Below are 14,717 nucleotides of genomic sequence, written 5' to 3' on the forward strand. Positions count from 1 at the left end.
ACATGGGTAACCAGCGGGTACATTTTGTTGCAATATACATTTAAAATCTGGATGTCTAGAGACCAGTACTATGTCTGTATCATTCACCGTGTAAGAACGTGTATTTGTCGTTAATTGTTTTATTTTGATATGTTTAAACGGAAACATTGAGTTTTTCCTCTTTTTCTCCCAATCGCGTAACCAACGTAGCGACCGGTACTTTGGGGGAGTTTGACGTGGCACTCTGCTTTAACTGAACGCGATAGACGGGGAACAGGACTCTGCCCTGTATTCAGGTAAATACCTTAGCGACAATGCTTGCACTTGAAGACAATACGAATGTGTCATTCTGTCTCTCGTTATTTTTTTTCATTTATGTCCGAAAAGAATTCCGCGTAAAGGGAAAACTTTGTGATAATTTCCGCGTAGCTAGCGGTCTGTTGCCCATCGATATGTGAGATTGATCAACGCCGCCGGCTGTGTTGCTATTCTGCCAGGCTACTGAGCTCCTTACGCGTTAAGCTAACGTTATAAATCTTACGCTAGTAATGTTAACACGGGTGACACCAATTTGCGTGTTCCGTTTATCCAGATGTTACGGTGAGAGGAGGCAGGGATGCTCGCGTCCATAGCGATCATAACGGTCTCTCGACGTGGCAGTTCTTCTCGGAAGTGGCAAGGCACGGTGCGGCTATGGACCGAACCACCAGCCGCGGTTATTTACGCCTCGTTCGGGTCAAACCTGTTCATTTGGTTCATTACGTCGTCGTTCAAAAGGCTTTCGCGGAGTTGCCCGTACGCAGCTGATATTTTTGTTGACACCAGCTGTGCGGAAGTTGAACTTATTTATTTATTTTTTTAAGGTTTGTGGTCGGTGGAAAAGTCCAGGGTGGCAGGCGCGTTGCTTTTTAACGTTTTAACAGAAGGTCCGTTTGGCTTTTTTTTAATAGCCTCAATTACAGGCCCGCAGTGACGTTCATGTTTCCGGATTCCGAACATAAACGGTGCCTGTCTTATCTCTCAGTATGCAATGTCAAAGGTCCATGTTACATGATTGCGGATGATTCAATGAGGTCAATTATCAGCTGTTAGTCTGTGGCCTTTTAAATGGGCTAAATTCATCCACGTGAACACATGAATGACTTTATTTTATTCACACAATACCACTTTACAAGATTAATCGGGTAAGGTGAATGGGTCCCCCAAAGAAGCTAAAGAAAAGCTTATGTGCCACATCACAGCGTGGTTACCAATACAAAGGCTTACCTGTAAATGCACCTCTTTCAATTTGACAGGTCGTCAAAACTCATTCATCCTGGCATGAACAAGCAGTAGAATCCCACAAGAATGAGTCAACAGGGTTATGTTGCTGCACCCCCGTACTCCCAGGCCCAGCCCGGGATGGGGGGCTACCAAGGTGGATTTGGAGGCGGTCCTGCGCAGCCCCTCTACGGGCACTATGGGGGACCACCCCAGGCCTTCGCTGCTCCACCCGCGGGTAAGGAAATCATTTTAACACGACCTCCCTGACGCGATCGACTCGATCCGCTTTGCCCTGCTCACAGCCACCAGGCTTTCGGAGATGTAGTGTGCCGTTTTGGGCTTACCGCGGAAAAAAAGTAAAGTAAATATGAGCGCTAAAGTACTTTCTTTACAGACTTTTAGAAATGGCTCTTAACACAATTTTTTAAACATTTGTCTGGTCTTTCATTCTATAATTGACACTCAATAAGGTGTATGTTAAGTGCCAGCAAATTAGTCCGATTAAAAGAATGTATTACACTACACTGAAGCATGCCCTGTTGTATGATTGAGGTACAAACACGATCCTCGACTCTCAGTAGTGCTGACACACATCAAGGTCTTTTGAATGGGAGTCAAGGTCTCTTTCTTGGCAATAACGTTGCCACTTCGAGGTCCAATGGCATCACAGTAGACAGTAATGGAAGCAGGTTTCTATTCGGGACAACCAACTACCCACTTTTATTCCTTTAAATGATCACCCATCATTGATGACCAAAATCTGACCATCTACGCACCCTGTTCTCGCTTACATATTCACAGGTAAAAAGTCTGGAAATAAAAGTAGTCAAGTTCTTCCGATGCAGTGAAGACCGTGCAGATCTACTGTAAACATGTTTTTTTGTTCCTCATCACAGGTATGATGAAATCACCAGTTTCCTCTGCTGCCGGCATGCCTCCACCTCCAGCATCCAATCAGTACAACCCTAATGTCCAGCAGAATGGGGCACATCCACAAAGGTAACGCTTATCAGCAAACAGCATCTGTTTGGAAAGCTAATTTTCTCTCTGCTGTGTATGACGGATTGGTATGTTTTTTTTTTTAGATACCCTGCTCCGCAAGCTGCTTCTGTTTATGGACAACCTCTACAGTCCCCATACAACAGCATGGCTTCTATGGCCCCGCCTCCAGCGCAACAGCTAACAAATCAGATGAGTTCCATGAACTTGGGCAACTATGGTAAGTTGGCTGTTTAATGATTTTTACTTGTTATAGATCAAATAGCATTGAGTGGCATACAGAAAATCCAACAAAAATAGAGTAAAAATTCATAATAATAATAATTAGTATGTCTTAATCAAATGTAGTATTTAATTTATTTCAGTAGAGAGTATAAGAAAAGTATTAGAAAAATGACAGTAGGAGTGCCCTCACCAGATTTCTTGTTTCAATGTATGATGGTTCAGCACCAGGTCCCATGCAGAGCCCACCACCTCCAACAAGCTCTGTCCAGCAGCCTTTCCAAACTTCCCCTCCTCAAGCGATGGGCCAGCCACAGATGTCTCCAGGCCCACAGTCGCCTCACATGTCTCCCCAGATGTCACCACAACAGTCACCTATGTCAGGGCCACCAATGGGAGGGCCACCAATGGGAGGGCCACCAATGGGAGGGCCACCAATGGGAGGGCCACCAATGGGAGGGCCACAGATGGGAGGGCCACAGATGGGAGGGCCACCGATGGGAGGGCCACAGATGACTGGACCTCCGATGGCAGGCATGGGGAGACCGTTCCCCGGGCCTCCTGGCCCTGGAGGTTTCCAGCAGCCTGGTCCTGGTGCTGCGGGACCACCAGGATACCCACAGCAAGCAGGTAACCCTGACACTGTGAAGGAAAGAAAACAGTATTCTTGAAGGCATGTTACATCACCAGGATATTACAACATTTATGAGATTGTGTTACTAATTGGAAGCGACACCGATACATGGTCAGTTATTGACGTTGCACATAAGGTTCCGTGGTCAGAGAAACGACATGCTTGACAGAAAGAATGTAACAAAAGCCAAAGAGGAAATTTCATATTTTGAACCACGAAGAAAAAAATATATCCTTTTACAAAAGGTGTCTTTGATACTCAAATCTCCTTAGGTTGCAGTATGTCATAGAACTGTTTTGTGTGTTAAAAACTTTTGTAATACAGAGGAGTCTGGTAAGAGAGTAATCGATCTTTGTCCCTTTGATAGACAACGTGTTTTCATTGCTTGTGTTGGAGCCGTCTGATCAAAACGTATTCTACAGCTTACATTTAGGCAACAAAACAACTAATGAATATCATTTAATTGGCAATATTTCCTTTTTTACTATATAGGTCAGTTTGGGGGAAACATGGCCGGGCACCAGCCAGGCATGCCGGGAGCCTTCCCTGGTGCACCAGGCGGAATGGCTGGACCCCCTCAGAAGAAACTGGACCCCGACTCTATCCCGAGCATTGTGAGTAGTCGACCACGTACAAATCACATAACCAACATACCACATTTCTGTCTTAGCTTTCTGGCAGTGTATTAATTATTCAAAAGTGGTTTGGCAAAGACATGTCTGTGTTCCCTTCTGATCGTGCTGTAATGCGGAACTTGTCTACTCTAGACCCAAGTCATCGAAGATGACCAAGTGAAACGAGGGGGACAGGTCTACAGCACAAACATCAGGGGACAGATTCCACCTCTGGTCACAACCGACTTCACAGTACAGGACCAAGGTGACTCTGACTGACATTTACACCTCTCTCCAGTCACAAAATACACTGAACATTTGTAGTTGATGCTAATCTGCTGGAAGTGTAGGTGATAATCCAATAATACCCGTTAACTGTTTTTTAAAGACACTTTACCATTACAATTTCTACATATTTGTCTATCAGTTGTTGTATGTACCTTACGAAGCCTTGTAGTTGTAGACATTGAATATTTCTGGTAATCACAGACATGGTGCCTAAAAGGTCCAAACATCTGTCCAACAGTGGTAACAGAAATCTGCACTGTCATAAAATGGATGTCAATGACCCATCTGTTTGCTTATCCCAGGCAATGCCAGTCCCAGGTTCATGCGCTGCACCACCTACTCCCTACCCTGCACCGCCGATCTGGCCAAACAATGCCAAGTGCCACTGGCCTCCATCATAAAACCTTTAGCAAATTTGCCAGAGAATGAGGTAAGTCATTTTTCAGCCATATCTTAATGGCAGTTGCTTTATCCAAAGCCAACTCACCTGAACAATACATAATCGTTTGCCAGGATAGACAAAAAAAGAGTAAATGACTGAATACATTTGTTGTGGCTTTGCTGTGAAATAGCATGTTTTCCTGGTGGGCTCTGAGTTGAAGTCTTGAATAATACATGCTAAACAATATCAGGGATTGAGAATTCCTTTTTTTTTTACGAGTCGGCACTCATCGAGCACTGGGTCCACAGTTCTTTTGATACTTATCCAGCTCTACATTATTACACATGTTTAATGTGTAATCCGTACTTTTCACATTTCCATGTAGACTTGCAAAAGTTAGAACAATCCTACCATAGAACAAATCTTTGTGCCCAAATTCTATAAATGGGAAACCCTGCATGCAACGCAATTCATCCCACACCAAAGAAATTATATTCCAACCGTGCAATAGGTTTTCTAAATCCTGTACACACTGTCAGTCACTCAGGAGTGTCTAATGACAGGGTTTTTCTCTAGGAATACATGATTATTGCTTTTCTAGTGTAGGATTTTGTCATATTCTTCTAGTTGAGTCTCATTCAAATGTTAAAGCAAGCAGTTCCTAAAGCCCTAATTAAGGTATATGGTCTGTTTATGATTTACTTTTGTGCCATTTACTTGTAGGATTGATTATTTGCAACATCTACTTTTATTTTTAGACAAGTATTGAAAAATGAAAGCTAATTTGAGACCGTATTCAACCCCGAAACAGTCCTCTTTTGAAAGGATGCAGAAGTTAAGTTGTCCTGTGAATGACCTCTCTTGCATCACACAGGGTCCAACAATCCTCTCTAAAGATATTTCCCCCCTCCTTCGACCTTGTCCCAGCCTCCCGCTGGCCTTTTTAGGCAATGTTAGCTCTCCCTCAATTAACTAATGTTGGATCTACAGGGACGGGATGTAAAACGATCACAGTGTTTTGCTCTCTACATCTAGTACACCATGGAGCAGATTCAAATCCAGAGTAAAACCTCATCAATGCTCTGAGTTCTTTGAGAGCGCTTTCTGACTCGGAAGCTTTATGCATTGTTTTCTCATCCACAGGTTTTGTCCTCAGCACAAAACAGCTGTGAGATAATGTAATAATAAGTTTGACTCTCGACCCTGAAGTATCCAGTCTAATAATACAACCACTCGCTACCTTGTCTGCAAGTGTTTTCTGGTAGTTGATTTCATTTGAAGCAAACCTTTTAGATTCAGCCGGCCAGGGGTCTCAAATAGTCATGAGACAGTTTCCATCTGGAGGCTACAGATGATAATCAGGAGCAGTGGTGTGATACGTATTTCAAACAGCTTCACGCTGAGCCTTTACATTCCACGTCAGACAAATGTTCCGTGTATCAAAGTGCAATGTGTGATTGTTTGGTTGCCATGGAACCACTGATGCTTGAGACAAAGCAGCAACTTACATTGGCTTTTTGACCATAATACCTTTTCTTTTTTGTGTCCCTGTGTAGACTCCACTATATGTTGTGAACCACGGTGAGACAGGACCGATCCGCTGCAATAGATGCAAGGCCTACATGTGTCCCTACATGCAGTTTATTGATGGGGGCCGTCGCTACCAGTGTGGTTTCTGCAACTGTGTCAATGAAGGTAGAGTACAGTGCAGACAAGGTTTTGAGCAGCCAGAAAAAATCTGTCACGTTCACTTCAAAAAGTTCTTACTGTGAATATACTGTGCACAGGTCTCTATTCAATCAGATTTCTTTGTGTTACCGCAGTGCCAGTCTTTTACTTCCAACATCTGGACCACATGGGCCGGAGGGTGGACTTCTACGAGAGGCCTGAGCTGTCCCTTGGATCCTATGAGTTTGTAGCCACCCTGGACTACTGCAAGGTACGGGGAAACTGCTAAAGAGCCACCAACCACTGTTCATTAAGGACTGCACAATTAATCAAACCTAATCGCGATCACAATTTTGGCTGCCACAGTTAAATGAGTATGATCGTCAGCGATATTCAAAATGTGAGCTCCGCTACATATCAAATCAACCTCAACTAACAGATGCACTGTGATGAGGACCCAGGTCGATGTGTACATTACCCAAAATGTAGCACAACAATGGATGTGGAAGAAGTGTTCTGTGCAATAAAATATGTTGTCCCTAAAATAAAGTAATGCATAGATAGATTTGAAAGGTTTGCAAAGTTGCATTATGGACTTCTGAGGGACTTTTCGTCACTCTACATCATTCAGCTCGAGTTGCTTATCATAACTTCTAATATGACGGTGTGCAACTCCGTTTTGAAAGCACTTGAAAGTCGGCAGTGCCAATTAACTTGATATCCACATGGAGGGTGTGGCTGGTGGTTGAGAACAGAGTGAGCTGGCAAAGCAGAGTCACTTCACTGGCCTACTTTTGCTCTGTTTGTTAAAACGTATAAACAGTATCTGCAAGGCAGCTATTAAACAAAAGCCTTTAAGGGGATTGTCTTGTCATGCGTCGTTACTGGGGAAACATAACAATGTCTCGCAGAGAACCCCGCTCACACGCACTCCATTATTTTTAATTGAACTGTCTCCTCACAGCTACTCAAAGTTGTGAGTGATATGTTATAGTTACGGACAGAGAGGACCAATATGTTTTTGATTAATTCATTAGGTTGAGAACCCTTTTTCTTCATTCACTTCTGTAATCGGGTCATTTACGCGGCATGCCTGTCATGCCATCTTAGCTTGAAATGATTTTCAAAATAGCAACTCATTTAGTTCACCTGCTGCCGTCTTCTCACACAGAACAACAAGCCTCCAAATCCTCCTGCCTACATCTTCATGATTGACGTGTCCTACAACAACATTAAAAGTGGACTGGTCAAACTGATATGTGACGAGCTGAAGAACCTACTGGAGCATCTGCCCAGGTACGTGCAATCCATCGGGAAACCCCACATAAACATGGGCACACACTGCAGGGAGGAATGTAATAACTAGCGTCTGCTCCATTAGGTGCTATGTAAAGTTCACATCCAACATATGGCTTGCAGCAAAAATAAAATCCTCAAAACAACATGCAAACTGTCTGTTTGCTGAATATTCCAGTTTTGCAGACACTGGTTATTTCTAAAATAAATAACTTTTTCTCTGTTTTAATTAGCGACAAAAGCAATACATTCTCAGTTGTCTGCTGTCATGATATCCTCCTTAAAATACCAAGTAGAAGTGTTCCCCAGATAAGTCCCCTCTTCAACGGTATTTGAGACTTGAGCTCATGATAAGCTGGAGCACAGTTTGAGTAAATGCAGATGTAGATGTAGACATACTGTGGACTTTAATTTCACTGTCTGATGGTATGAAAAAGAACCAAATAAACTCACCCAATCTGAATGGGTTTTTCTTCCAAAAGAACCAGTAACTTATGTTCATAGAGACGCTTTTGGCCCATAATCAAATGTGGCGTATTTACTTCAAAGGCTTTTGCAGCGACTGTTTCGAGCCACATAATATGTTCCTCAGTGTGTCTCCACGATTTAAACAGAGAGACCTGCAAACCTCGTCTCGACTGTCATGAAAGAATGCTTTTAAACTACTGTGATGGTGAAAGCTTCTGATGTGTGGTTTCAGTTCAAGAAAGCTGCCACAGCCCGATCCACAATGTTCTGTTAAATGTCAGGGTGTCGTGAAGTTAGTAGTTATTCATTTATATGAGCTTTGGTTTCAATCATGCAGTTATTTCAAATAAAAGTATGTTTCCTATACCGTTTGCCAATATGTAACGTAGTTCTTTCCAAAAAAAAAAAAAAACCCTACGGGAATTTATTTGGAAAACACAGGCATGAAAAACAAAGTATGGGTTTTGTAGTGATGTGAATGTAGAAGCAATTGCAACAGGACAGCCGCTCCTTTTACTCACATGCAGCTATTGCTAATGACATTCCACCTGACTCACTGGAAACATCTGGGAATTCACCGAGGTCTGTTCTCTCTCTCTCTCTCTCTCTCTCTCGCTCGCTCTTCCTTACAGCGAGGAAGGTGTAGAGGCATCTGCCATCAAGGTCGGCTTTGTCACTTACAACAAGGTCCTCCACTTCTACAACGTGAAGAGCGCTTTGGCCCAGCCACAGATGATGGTGGTTTCAGACACAGCTGAGATGTTTGTCCCGCTGCTCGATGGCTTCCTGGTCAACTATCAGGACTCGAGGGCGGTTATCTCCAAGTAAGACACAAAGGGTCATTTGCTTGTGGAAGCCCCATACATTAAATGAAGTTTAATCCAACTAAACAAAATAGTTTATTTTACGTCACTGGATGGTTTCATTTAGTTTCAAGTAGTATTCAGCATGTATTTCAAGAACAATCTCTTGCGAAGACATTTGTGTGCGTTTTACTTGGATAAATCTCAACCAGACATTTTCATGTGGGAACAATGTGACATGTAAATTTTGACCAAACCACAATCCCGTCTCCTCTACAGCCTCCTGGACCAAATCCCTGATATGTTTGCAGACACCAACGAGAGCGAAACCGTCTTTGTTCCGGTCATTCAGGCCGGCGTGGAGGCATTCAAGGTTAGCTGCCCATTTTAAAGCCACATTATATTAGCAGCCGTATGTAGCTCAGCTGAAGCACATAACTGTGTTTTTCTAGTAAAGTCAACCAATTATAAGCTAAACTAACAAACACTGCATCCAACTAAAGTAATCTCTTTTTTCACTTTCCCAAAACTATGTCAGAGGTAGTGCTTGCCCAACTCTATAAACTCAGTTACGTTCTTTTATTTACTCCTGATATGTTTGTGTTTACTTTCAAGTCCAAAAGAAATGTGTTTAGTAATATGAGGTCAGTGTTTGGCACACGGTGAAGGAAAAGCTCACTCACAGCTTTCAATTAGAAGCAGTTGTTGCAATAAACAAGAGCAAAGAGTTTGAGTCAGGCGTACATCTTTATCTTTTCCTTATCAGTTTATTTTGCAATCTGTTCTAAAAATGAAGTTTGTTATTAGGAGAATCCAATCCTCTGCAGAAGTGAATTTTGCACCCTGTGACCTCACGGTGTCATTGTAAAGCTATAAACAACACACACCTTCTTTTAATCTTCTTTTTGAGATCTCACCCATTATTCTCCGTCCTGCAGGCAGCAGAATGTAGCGGAAAGCTCTTCATCTTCCAGTCCTCCATGCCCACTGCCGAGGCTCCTGGCAAACTGAAGAACAGGGACGACAAAAAGCTGGTTAACACAGACAAAGAAAAAGTGAGTCTCTTTTTTTCTAAACATGGATTTCAAACACCAAGTACAGACAAACCGTACGGCTTAATCTCGGCTGCATGAGGAGTTGGTTGGATGCGAACTTTGAGAGACAAAAGCAGTCTCATCCAAATTAAATGTGTATCCTTAGACCCTGTTCCAGCCTCAGAAAGGAGTGTATGAGCAGTTGTCGAAGGAGTGCGTGGCACAGGGCTGCTGCGTGGATCTCTTCCTCTTTCCGAACCAGTACATGGACATCGCAACCATGGCCGATGTGCCGTCGCACACCGGAGGCTCAGTCTACAAATACAACAACTTCCAGGCAAGCGCACCTGTTCACAGTATGCTCGGGTCACTGAAAACACACGCACATGCAAAATATGCTGCAAGCCACATGAAGGAAAAGAACTGGTGTAAGTTTATTTATTGTCATTACACTAGCAAGACAGAAATGCTCATAAAAGCTGGTTTTAAGTCAGTGAGCCAAAAGTTTGTGTGGAAAAAAAACCAGGGTTTATTTTCATTGGTGTCGGACCAAGTGGTGACTGTCGCCATCTGCCGGCTCTCAATCTCAAATGTTCTCGATTTCGTCAGGTGGAGACCGACGGGGAGCATTTCCTGAGAGACCTCAGAAAAGACGTGCAGAAGAGCATCGGATTTGACGCAATCATGCGCGTTCGTACCAGCACAGGTGAGGAAAAGCCTCTGAAGGCTTCGCTTTCAGTACGTGCCAGCGTGTCAGGGAGAGAGCTGCCTCTCAATAACGGACACAACTGTGCGTGGCTTGCCCTCAGGTTTCAGAGCCACCGAGTTCTTTGGTGCCATCCATATGAACAACACCACGGACATAGAGATGGCAGCTGTGGACTGTGATAAGGCTTTAACCGTCGAGTTCAAGCACGACGACACGCTGAGTGAGGAGACGGGAGCACACATGCAGGTCTGTCTCTTCTTTTGAACTCCAAACAAATATTTGCCGTTTACTCAGGAGAAAAATTTCCAAGGTTTGGTCATGAGCTAATATTCGGACTCTGTTTCTCAGTGTGCCTTGCTGTACACCACCATCAACGGACAGAGACGTCTCCGCATCCACAACCTCAGTCTGAACTGCAGCTCGCAGTTGTCGGAGCTGTACAAGAGCTGCGAGACCGACTCACTCATCAATTTCTTTTCCAAATCAGGTGAATGCCTTTGAGCACTTGTCATTGACGCTTACAACTTAATTTTATCTTTATCTATCTTCTTTATCACAATAGCTTGATGCAGAAAAGGTGGCTTTTCCCTCCCGTGATTTACGAGCAGTTATTATTTAATGATGGGAGTCATACAATAGTCAGCTTTTCCCTGAGGGTGTCACGTTGCCTGATGATGTACTGCAGTATTAGCCTGACCTGTTGTTTTTACCCCATGTATCACTCGATAATCTAATAATGCTCACTGACTTATGGGTGGAAAAAAGAATGAGTAATGAAAACAAGCCCACGTTTCAGATAAAGCTCTCTTTCTCTACCCTAGCCCTAGATTTTTTAATCTTTCATCTTTTGTGGTTCCTTTGCCACCCTGTTTATCTTTAACTGCCAGTTAGGCCTGCTGGTTCCCACCCCCCTTCTCCTGGCTTTTAACTAACCTCTTCTTATGCACATGCAGCTTGCCGTGCCATATTGAATCAGCCTCTGAAGACTGTGCGGGAGATCCTGGTCAACCAGACAGCTCACATGCTGGCCTGCTACAGGAAGAACTGTGCCAGCCCCTCCGCTGCCAGCCAGGTCAGTGCGGGGCAGCAACTGGATTAAAAAGGGTTCAATTGAGGCTGCGATTTTCGGAATCAAAGAACTCTTTTGCATCCGTTTCATGTGATGCGTCCATCTCTTTTAGAAAGTAACCATGGTGTTTGTTATGCCTGTATCCACATGTAGCTGATCCTGCCTGATGCCATGAAGGTGTTTCCGGTCTACATTAACAGCCTAATGAAAACAGCTCCCCTGGTCGGCAGCACAGAGCTCTCAACAGACGACAGAGCCCACCAGAGGCTGTTGATCATGGGCATGGGGGTGGAGGAGACACAGCTGCTGCTCTACCCACGCCTCACCCCACTGGTACAGGGAGAAAAATACAACAGTGTCTTTTTATATAGACAATTCTCGTAAATGTAGCGTGTATTTATCTTTCAGACATGGTTTTAATTGTTTTTTGTAGCACAACATGGATGTTAGCATAAAGACTCATCCCGCTCCGGTGCGCTGCTCAGAGGAGCGTCTGACAGACGCTGGCATGTTCCTGCTGGAAAACGGCCACTCCATGTTTCTCTGGCTGGGTCAAGCGATCCCTCCAGATCTCGTCCAGAACATCTTCAACCTGCCCTCCCTTGCCCACCTGCAAGGAAACATGGTCAGAACTAAGTTATTACCATTCCCACCGCAACGTATTTTTGAAACCATATTGAAATGATGTAATTCTAGAGATATAATGCATTACAAACTGTGGAAGAATGTCTGGATGTTGGGTTGACATTACACGTTTACTTTTGAGACACCTCCCAACTCAAAAGGTTGAATTCATAACTTCTTGCATCTGACCTTTAATTTTAATGAACCTCTTTAAATATTGTTTTAAGTGCTCTCATTTTATTTAATCAAGGCTGCTTCAAATCAATACCTCCAAGAAAAGTCTTTTTGGTTTTTTTCCAGTGTGCGTTACCAGAGCTGGACAACCCGTTGTCAAACAAGGTACGAACCATCATCAATGACCTGATTGAAAAGAGGCCAAATTCTATGAAGGTAAGCCACCCAGAGCAGCAACATAGTCCGATGTTCCAAAACAAAAATGTAATTAAAAATTACTTTTAACATGTTTCGCCAACTATCGAAAAAAAGGAAAGAAGTACTTTAACTGCCGTGAAGCATTTATTAATTCTCTGCCTCCCTCTAGTGGAGTTAGTTAGTACATGTTACTGTTACAACCGCTCTGTTTTAATTTAAACCACTTAATCTAAGTATAATTCAAGAAAGGAGAAAACAAAAGGTCAATGCTCTCGTGGAGCACAGCTGGTATGGACAGGAAAAGGATCACACTTTGCTTACGTCCTCCCTCCCCCCCTCAGCTCCATATCGTGAGACAGAAGGACAAACCAGAGATGGTGTTCCGTCAGTTCCTGGTGGAGGACAAAGGCCTGCACGGTGGAGCTTCCTACATGGACTTCCTTTGCTACGTTCACCGAGAAATCAGGCAGCTGCTCACCTAACCAACACCACCCGCACCTCCCTCCCCGCTCCCCGACGCTTGGCCTCGGTGTCTCTTATCCACCGGCCAGGAAGGAACACGCCATGGACAAACACCACAGGGTCAGTCTCCGTTGGCTCAATCTTAAGGATGATCCACAGAAAGAGAACCGTTTTTTGTGTTTCGTGTTTCTTGAAGACAGAGGAAGAAGGGAGGAACCAGAGAGAGCCTTTTTGAGATTTAACCTTGAGACTCCACAGCTGCCTTTCCAACATGCTTCGGTGTCCACACAGTATGATCTTCAAATAGCCACTTGTCACTCGAAGACAACGTAAGACATCGACAACACATTGTGTTGAGGCTGCATAGCATTCAGGGCAGTCAATCGGGTCTTACAGGCTCAGACAAGCGGTTATTTGGGGGCCATACTGTAGTTGTAGTCTTCTTACTCTATAAAAAGGCCAGTCTTTGTTATATTCTAAAAATTGTAATCTTTTTTTTTTTTAACTAGAAAGGCTCAAAGATATTTTACCATATTTAAATGACTTATAGAGGCTTCTACATTCATGTGCATCACACCTTTGCTGTCCTAGTCGAAATTGACTCAAATAAGCATAGATACAAGTAGTGTATCAGCTTATTCAATTGAGCAGAAACATTGCAGCAGCTGACAGGACTGAAATGATTATACTGATGCATACGTGATACAAAAGCATTCCATTTGGTCAAACCTCCGATAAACAACTAATAAACAACTCCATTTATAGTAACGAGAATCTCCAGTGTGCAGTGGAAACAGAAAACATTTGTTTCCTTGTTCTGAGATTAGAATGAAGTGACAACAAAAACTGGAGTGCCCTGAACAGTTGAAAAGTGTCAGAATCGGATTTAAAAAAGGAGGCATAATGGGAAGGGACTAGAAATGATGCTGCGTGTGAAAGGGACCAAAAATTTAGTTGGGAGCGATTCACTTTGGGAAATACTTTCTAGCAAGCTCTAACAATGTCATGTTATTATGAAAAAAGGGCCCAGCTGACAAATCTCCCCATCAGATTTGTGTCTGCTCAATGAAATCGTGTTAAACTAATCTATTATCTGCATTATTGTCCGTAACGATACCTAATATTTCAGTTTTGTGTACAGCAATGGCATCGTGTCGCTTGTTTTTATTGAGAAAACTGCTCTGTGTAATTCATGTATGCATTTGATATGTTGTACGATTCTTTGTATGTGACTTAAAAAAAAAAGAAGTCCTTTTTGTACATCAAATACACAATGTGTTTTTCAAAATATTAACATCTGCCTTAATGATATGATAGTCAAACCATACACAAAAGAACATGTCTGCGATGTCTACGGCTGATTTCAATTATTTTGGTTTGTATGCAAACTTATCTCAGGTAATTTGGGTACCTCATTAAAGTCGAAAAAAGTGATTTCAAAATTAACTGAAAAGGTGGTCGGTTGTTTTTTTAGTACGAGTACCTACGGATCCCTATGGGTTTCATCCGTTATCTATATTTTATTCCAAACCCCAAACGTTCTTTTGGCTTGTACAGGAAATTCGACGGATTAGGAATTTATCTTTAAGAACGTATTTGTCTAAATGTTGAATAGAAAACACACCAACCCGTTTGTTGCTTTAAACGAAAATATATTCAGTGCAAAATTGAATGGACATAATTCAATGCAAGCTAGAATTACGGTCTATATTGAAGGTAGCACTGATCAAAACGCACACATTCAGTCTGCCCATTGGTGGTCACAGTCCAATGAGTGAGACATCCGCTGTGCCGCATACAGATTGAAATGAAAGTATGTTCATATAGTTTC

General features: G+C 43.0%; 1 protein-coding gene across 1 annotated transcript; it reads left to right on the forward strand.

Moving 5' to 3' along the window:
- The first annotated feature begins 150 nt into the window (after positions 1-150).
- Positions 151-14,332, forward strand: sec24d (SEC24 homolog D, COPII coat complex component). The gene is made up of 23 exons (XM_040181128.2): positions 151-275; positions 1,275-1,477; positions 2,139-2,241; positions 2,328-2,461; positions 2,689-3,093; positions 3,590-3,711; positions 3,865-3,976; positions 4,302-4,429; positions 5,938-6,076; positions 6,205-6,320; positions 7,221-7,345; positions 8,446-8,637; positions 8,896-8,989; positions 9,555-9,671; positions 9,817-9,987; positions 10,260-10,356; positions 10,460-10,605; positions 10,708-10,846; positions 11,313-11,431; positions 11,582-11,761; positions 11,862-12,053; positions 12,353-12,442; positions 12,766-14,332. The coding sequence occupies exons 2-23, from the start codon at positions 1,327-1,329 to the stop codon at positions 12,904-12,906; spliced, it is 3,213 nt and encodes a 1,070-aa protein (XP_040037062.2). The 5' UTR covers positions 151-275; positions 1,275-1,326; the 3' UTR covers positions 12,907-14,332.
- Positions 14,333-14,717: the final 385 nt, after the last annotated feature.

This window comes from Gasterosteus aculeatus, chromosome 7, assembly GCF_964276395.1.
Source record: "Gasterosteus aculeatus chromosome 7, fGasAcu3.hap1.1, whole genome shotgun sequence".
Taxonomy (NCBI): Eukaryota; Metazoa; Chordata; class Actinopteri; order Perciformes; family Gasterosteidae; genus Gasterosteus; species Gasterosteus aculeatus.

Bases quoted from the DNA above. Each gene is read 5' to 3' on its own strand.
- sec24d (XM_040181128.2), top strand. From the start codon at position 1,327: ATGAGTCAACAGGGTTATGTTGCTGCACCCCCGTACTCCCAGGCCCAG. The intron at 2,242-2,327 runs GTAACGCTTATC...TTTTTTTTTTAG, and splicing joins AATGGGGCACATCCACAAAG to ATACCCTGCTCCGCAAGCTG. The intron at 9,988-10,259 runs GCAAGCGCACCT...CGATTTCGTCAG, and splicing joins ACAAATACAACAACTTCCAG to GTGGAGACCGACGGGGAGCA.